General features: G+C 32.3%; 1 protein-coding gene across 1 annotated transcript; it reads left to right on the forward strand.

The window, feature by feature from the left end:
• Positions 1 to 721: 721 nt before the first annotated feature.
• LOC149143781 (triacylglycerol lipase 2-like) lies at positions 722 to 4,601 on the forward strand. Its single transcript, XM_089449805.1, has 9 exons — positions 722 to 1,123; positions 1,537 to 1,647; positions 1,812 to 1,961; positions 2,938 to 3,048; positions 3,161 to 3,304; positions 3,392 to 3,432; positions 3,676 to 3,761; positions 3,968 to 4,057; positions 4,233 to 4,601. Exons 1-9 carry the CDS (start codon positions 905 to 907, stop codon positions 4,529 to 4,531), a joined length of 1,251 nt encoding a protein of 416 aa, XP_089305931.1. The 5' UTR covers positions 722 to 904; the 3' UTR covers positions 4,532 to 4,601.
• Positions 4,602 to 7,435: the final 2,834 nt, after the last annotated feature.

Consider the following 7,435-nt stretch of genomic DNA (forward strand, 5'->3'; position numbering starts at 1 on the left):
ACATCAATCAATGATTATATTTATAAATACTTAAAAAATAAAAAAAACATCAATATTTTAACCTACATTTCTATAAAATCTTTTTGACATACATTTTTATGAAATATTTGTCTATATATTTTTAAATATATAGAATATTTAAAAAATCAAAAACATCAATCAATGGTTATATTTGTAAATATTTAAAAAATAAAATAAAAACATTAATATTTTAACCTATATTTCTATGAAATCTTTATGACATACCTTTATTAATATTTTAATATACCTTTTTATGAAATCTTTATGACATATTTGTATATGTATATATTTTTAAATATATCAAATATTTAAAAAATCAAAAACACCCATCAATGGTTAGGTTATATTTGTATTTGTACTTTGTTTATAAGATTACAAGACTTCCTACCTAATGCTCTCCATGTGCTAAACAATATAAAGAATTAACATCCTAAATTACGATAACGGGTCATATTTTATGACCATGAGAGAAAAACTAAATATATAAATGATACAATATTAATAATTAAAAAATTAATTTTTATTCTTTGGAGTTGATTTTCCCTTATTTCAATAACATATATATAGTTTTTTGATTAAATAGATTAAACTAAAAATAACATATATATATATATATTGATTAAATAGATTAAACTAAAAATAACTCTGCAAATATGTGAAGAGTCAATTATAAAAGACAGCATACATTTTCTGTCTGCACCATCTCTGCAATGGCCAGAGTAGGTTGAATCACCTTGGTCTGTTGGGAGCCAATCTTCTGGAAGTTATAGTTACATAAACCTGTCCTGTTTCTAACAAGGTGGGACACTGGCACAGTGCCTTTTTGTGGTTTCAAATTAAAATTATCTTGAAGTTGTTTACCTAAAAAGGATGTGTGATTTCTATGAACACAGATCTGAGAGCATATGTGAGAAGGACAGCCTTTCACTGTTCTTCTGGTGGGCGGCCATTCATGGAGGCGTGGAAAATGATATTTGGTTTACTTTTCTGTATTGGTTTCAATTCAAATACCTTCTTTGTCAGGGGAGCGCAGGAGCCAGGCCGTTTCTGCGCCACACTCGTGCAACCTTATTATTCTAAATATGGTTGCCAGGAATACAAGGTATAAAATTAATGGACACAATGAATTCACATTGATATTAGGAATGAATTCACAATGAATTCATTCGTGTGTAGCTTAATAAGGTATAGAATTAATGGACACAATGAATTCACAATGAATTCATTCGTGTGTAGTTTTTTTTTTACTCTGATTTCCTTGGGATCTGTCAAATCCGTTCTATATGGTATTATAGTTGGGCAATTTTCACTGTCTGGAATAATGTCTGGTTAATCTTTATATTTATCTTAATATAAATTTATGATGATTTTTCTGTCTGAACAAAAATTGATATTATACAGCTTAAACCAAATGGTTTATTTGGTTTCTCTGGTTTCTCGAGGATATTTGAGGATAATTATTGTATTTGTTGCACAGTTTCTTTAGTTGAAAAACAATTATTGTATTTGTTGCAGACTACAACTGTAGATGGCTTTCGGTTGGGAGTTCAGAGGATCTATTCTCGGGCATTCCCATCTAAATCCAATCGAAAGAGTCCCATTTTCTTTAACCATGGCATTTTAACTGTAAGTATTAATTGATTTGATATGGGCATTTTTAATCAAGATTGCATATTCTGAAAATACTTCAGAATTCAGATATCAGGAAAAAAAATCCATTATTCTAAAAATCTGCAATGAACACTATGTGACCAAACCTTTTAGCTCTGTCTGTTTTGTTTGTATGGCAGAGTGGAATCTCATGGGTGGTGAATCCCCCTGATCAAGCCGATGTGTCCCCTGCGTTTGTTCTGGCAGATGCAGGTTATGATGTTTGGATTGGGAATGCTCGCACCACGAGTTACAGCTATGGCCATGAATACTTGACAGAATTAGATAAGGTATATCACCATGGTTCATATATCTTTCTGCTATCCAGTAACAATTTGAATAAGTGTTTGAAGGGTTAGTTTAGTCTCTATAATTAAAATATTTGTTTCTAGGTCATGGGTTGGTCGAACATATTATTTTAGATTGGTTAATCTTAGAAATTAACTTGAATCTCACTAGGGCCTCTGGACACTCTCATGATCAGGGTCAGTGGTTGGAATGCAAGGGATAGGGGTGGTTTGAGGGTGGGTTAATTTTTGCTCCCTGGTTGAGCATATTATTCTGGATTTATTAATTTTAGAAATTAACTTGAATCTCACTCCTGTCTCTTAGACAATCTCTGGGCAAGGTAACTGATTGTAAAGCAGCTTATAGGAATATGTTAATTTTTTTTCTCTCTCTTGTTTTTAGAGTGGTTTAATAGTTAAAATGCAGAGATAAAAATAAGTTATTTTTGAATCTCATTCACACTCTCAAGATCAAGATCAAACTTAATAATTAAGATAACAAGAAATATTCACACTCTCAAAATCAAGCTCCGTAATTAAGCTAAAGCTCCGTAATTGAGCTAGCAGGAAGTGAAACTTACAATTTGATTATGATGATTACTAATATTTTTATCTCTATGCACAAATTATGTATTTTCTGAATTTATTGATCTTAGAAATTAACTTGAATATAAATTTCAAAAATATTATGAAATACAATTAATTAGGAGGAACCTGTTAATTTTTTGATCTCACATCTGTAAATCCAATTTTAAATTTTTTCGAAATCTGCAATCCATACCAGGATAGCCAATAAATATATATAAAATAAAAATAAAAAATAAAAACATAATAATAATATTCTAAATAGATGTCCATCTGATTTATCCCTACGCTATGAATTTCTGGAAAATTTAGTAGGTACAGCCAGTGAAAAATACATGGTTTCTGGATGCTGTGATATGTCATTCTAATGATATATGGATAATCAACTCCTCAGGCATACTGGGATTGGAGCTTGGATGAATTGGCAGCCTTTGACCTTCCCAGCATGATGTACCTAGTGCACAACATTACAAACCGAAAAGTTCATCTCATCGGCCACTCTCAGGTAGTTATTATAAGTTTATTTATAGCTTTCCAGGACCAAATAATCAACTAGTTTTTTAACAGAATAATAAGCTCATTGTTTGCTAAAGCATTTGGCCTGGAACAATTTTCAGGGAGCTCAATGCGCCCTGGCTGCTTTAAGTGAAGGGCTTTTAGTGGATATTGTGGACAAAGTGGCATTATTGGCTCCAGTTGCTTATGACTCTCATATGTTTTCGCCGATAGCAGTTGCTGGAAACGTTCTAAATGTGGGCCAGGTGAACCCTGATAGCAGTCCCTTCTAACTCTGTGTTTCTATTAAACTCTCTTTTTCTTATTCTCATCTATCTGGTTCATCATGGCAGCTACTTGAAGACTTCAGAATCTATGCGATTAGCTCAAAAACGTGAGTATAGAAAAGTTTAGTATTTTTTGATTGCAGATTTTGGAATTCCAAATTTATCTAGGATTCTGGAATTTTATGTTGATCCCAGATTTTGAAATATGATTATAAGAACTAGATTAAATAATTGACGAGTTAAGCTGCTTTGCACCCTATTCTAGAATATTCTTAAAACAGTTCATTTCAACTAGAACAAAGAAAAAGCTAAAATTTCTAAAATTTTTGTTTGAATTTTTTTTGTTACAGGCCGGTAACAGGACAGCAAATTATTGATCTTATATGTGGCAGAGAAAATGTGCTGTGTATTAATAGTCTTTCGTCTACTTTTACAGGTATTAATGTTTAATAGAAAAAAAAATGTCAAAAAAATCTTAGTTCAAGTACTTGATTAATAATTAGTATATTAAAAATATATAAGACATAGTAATTAATTTGTAATTATATCTGATGTAATAGTACCAGCAGAATACTAATAACAACCTTCATTACTTTCCTCAAATCCAAACCATAAAACTCTTGAAGTGGACCTGTACTGTAGGAATAAACTGCTGCCTTAACATTTCTAGAAGTGGGATGTATGAGACTTCAGAGGCTACCTCAGCGAAGAACTTGATTCATTTAGCTCAATGTAAGTAGTAACTATATCTATATTTCATTATATTTTTTAGATGGATCATATTAAATAGTTCGAAACATCACACCAAATAATGTTATTGGTTATATATATATATATATATATATATAATTAAAAATCAGTTTTGTATTTGATTATTAAACATGTTGGTTGCCATGGGTGCATGTAGTGTATAGAGCAAACAAGTTTCAAAAATATGATTATGGAGCTGCAGAGAACAATCAGAGGTATAATTCCATCTATCCTCCGGCATATGATCTGTCCAAAGTGCCCACCCAAAACTTGTTCCTCGCTTCTGGAGGTGCAGACCCTCTTGCAGACCTACGAGACGTGGAAAAACTGAAGCGCGAGTTGAGAGAGGGATACAAATATGTTTTCAAGCCCAAATTTGCCCATCTGGACTTCCTCGTCGCCATTGATGTCAAGGAGAAGCTCTATGATAGCGTCATCGCTTTTTTTCAGAGCTAGATCTTCTAGAACTAAAATCATGCCACGACACCGTTACATGTTTCAATCAAATAAAAAGTAACGTTTTGATGACTTTGCACGTGAGAGAGTATGATATGTTGGTTGGGGCGGTTGGTTTTCGCACAAAGTCAAGTTCGATTGTTGCGGTGATGAAGTATGTATTTCTGTGATTATGTAATTCTACTCGCTTCAACGATAATGTTGTATGTTGATTCTTCACTTTAATAAGCATGTTAGCATAAATGTTGTATGTTGATTCTTCACTTTAATAAGCATGTTAGCATGTTTACATGGGAAAGAGGTACCAGATTTTAAAGTGTTGATTACTTTGATGAACATGGCAAAGTGGGTAGCAGCTTTTAGAGTAAAAGAGAATGTATTTATCAAACTAATAATCATGTTTATATGGAAAACAAGGTAGATAAAGATGAATGTTAAAATTTTCAAGTTTCATTGTGAAAAATGGTTATTAAATTCCTCAACTTTTTAAAGAGGGTAAGAGTGACTCTTCTCCAACTATTTTAGGAATAAAAATTTGTGATTATTTTTATGATTAAAAAGTTTTTTTAATTATATAAGTTATTTTTAATTTTAAAATCTTTTGGTTAAATTTTTTGTATTTAGTAAATAGAAATTTATAATTATTTATATTATTTGTGTAATCATATAAATTGAATGATTGATAAATGCTAATAAATATGAATTCATAATAAACATATATATATATATATATATATATATATATATATATATTAAATTAAAATTTTATTTAAAATAATAATAATTACTAAAATTAGATAAAAAAATCACTATATAATTCAAGTATATATACATTTTAAAAAATAAGTAATAATTAAGTAAATTATAACTTTATTTAAAATAATAATTATTATCGATACAATAAAAAATTAATATATAATTTAAACATGTATACATTTAAAAAAAATTGAACATATATACATTTAAAAAAACACATGTAACAAGATTTCTTTACCATAACCTACTTTATTATGGAGATTATTAATCTACATATAGACTTTGTTATAATATCATGGTTTATCATTAGCACATGCCCAAAAATACCATAACTCAATCCATATGATATATATGGCATTTTTTTAATTAATGAATTTAATTAAAAGGACAGAAAAGCGCAACTACTTTGAAAATAAATTTCAGCCTTTTATTTGTGTATATTATTAAGAATATTTTATAGAGATTATATTCTTACCATCCACCTAATAATTATTGATATTTAAATTAAAATTTTGAAATGAACATACATATTAACATAATTAAACAAAAATGCATAGTTACATGGTTAATTTCCAATTTTAAAATTTGAATTGTTACAATTAAATATACATTTAATTAATATAACTTATTTAATTTTTATTATATTAATGTGTTTTTCAAATGAAATGTAAAAATTTATAATTAAGTGAGTTTATTGCTGTGCTAGGGTGCATCTTGGGATATTTAAGTGATATACCTTAATTTTTTATTATTTTAATGTGTTTTTCAAATAAAATTTAAAAACTTATCATTGAGTGAGTTTATTCCCAAAGAGTAGTCGTACTATGGTGCATCTAAGGATCCTATGGTGCATGGGATTTCAAAGTCTTACACGTTTGAATATGCTAATGACTAAGCAAGATGTTTATTTGTATTTATTTATTTTTTTTTGTAAAAAAATAATTTATTCATGGTTACAGAGGTATATCTTAAGAAAAATGCAAGTAGTCTCACCCCCACCAGGTCTGTTGACTACCGCTGAAAGAATATGACAATGAAATCGAAAACCATAAAGAGACATAATCTACAACTTAAGAAGCCTTAGGCACAAATGGATGAACATAACATATAAAACACTTCTATCCTTGCTAGTCATCAAAAGTGCTCGAGATTGGGTTGTCCAAAGCTATTCCAGAAGGCGTCGGAGGATGAAAGGATGGGTTGTCAAGAGCTATTCCAGGAGGCAACGCAGGATGAAAGGAGCATTGGACATGCACCTTGAAATGGGACATCCAGACATCCAGACCTCCAACTTCTCAACCTTCTCCAATAACAAATTATGGCCTCGCTAGACCACCACTACACACTCCCGGACATGGCACTAGAAGTAATGCATTTTGTTCAAAGTTGCTATCAATTCAATATGCTCCTCCTGTCAAACACCCTCTGAAGTCTCTAGAGGCTCTAGAATTGACTAAATCAAGTGCCAACATCATTCAACACAACAAACCTGTTGTTGACCATGACCACCATGACCTGTCAGCACACGACAGCCATAAACACCATGACGAGTCAAGCCCCCTCGCTACTCGATAGGAGAAATGTGGCCACCTTGACCCAACTCCGAGCCCCCACACCTACCACCCTGAGCAATAGGGCCTATGCACTCAGAGTGCCCCGACCGCCCACCTCCTCAGCACCCCAATGCGCGTGAATCGACCCACCACTGCTCTAACCACCTTGAACCGGGCCACCGCTGCCACTCACCATCTTGGGCCTAGACCTCAACATGTTTGTGCTAGAACTGCTTGAATTGGCCTGCATGAATGCCCCAAGTAAGGAAAAGGTTGCATGGTTGGCTTCCCAAAACCTTTGGAATGAACAAAGGACCACCCGCCCAATACTGCCCGAAATTCCTGCATAGAAGTACACACCACCAGCGCCTACTGAACCTCCACACCACTATGCCAAGAACACACTGTACACAAAACAACCACCCACCACGAGTTAGAAATATGTAGCTCCCGTGAAGCGGCCACTCGTGAGTCCCACTAACCAGAGTTCGAGATTGTCGCTCCAGTGGATCCACCCAACAACACACAAGCCTGTAAATGGACCGAAGAAGACCACTACTACTCGCCTATTCCAGAAAAAACTAGTTCCCACCCG

The sequence above is a fragment of the Pinus tabuliformis genome, chromosome X, assembly GCF_031772625.1.
Source record: "Pinus tabuliformis cultivar Carrire ecotype Pingquan chromosome X, CPIR1, whole genome shotgun sequence".
Taxonomy (NCBI): domain Eukaryota; kingdom Viridiplantae; phylum Streptophyta; class Pinopsida; order Pinales; family Pinaceae; genus Pinus; species Pinus tabuliformis.

Excerpts from the sequence above, each read along its gene's own strand:
- LOC149143781 (XM_089449805.1), top strand. The coding sequence starts at position 905 with ATGAACACAGATCTGAGAGCATATGTGAGAAGGACAGCCTTTCACTGT. Across the intron at positions 1,124-1,536 it reads ATGGTTGCCAGGAATACAAG|ACTACAACTGTAGATGGCTT; the intron begins GTATAAAATTAA and ends TATTTGTTGCAG. Across the intron at positions 3,433-3,675 it reads TATGCGATTAGCTCAAAAAC|GCCGGTAACAGGACAGCAAA; the intron begins GTGAGTATAGAA and ends TTTTTGTTACAG.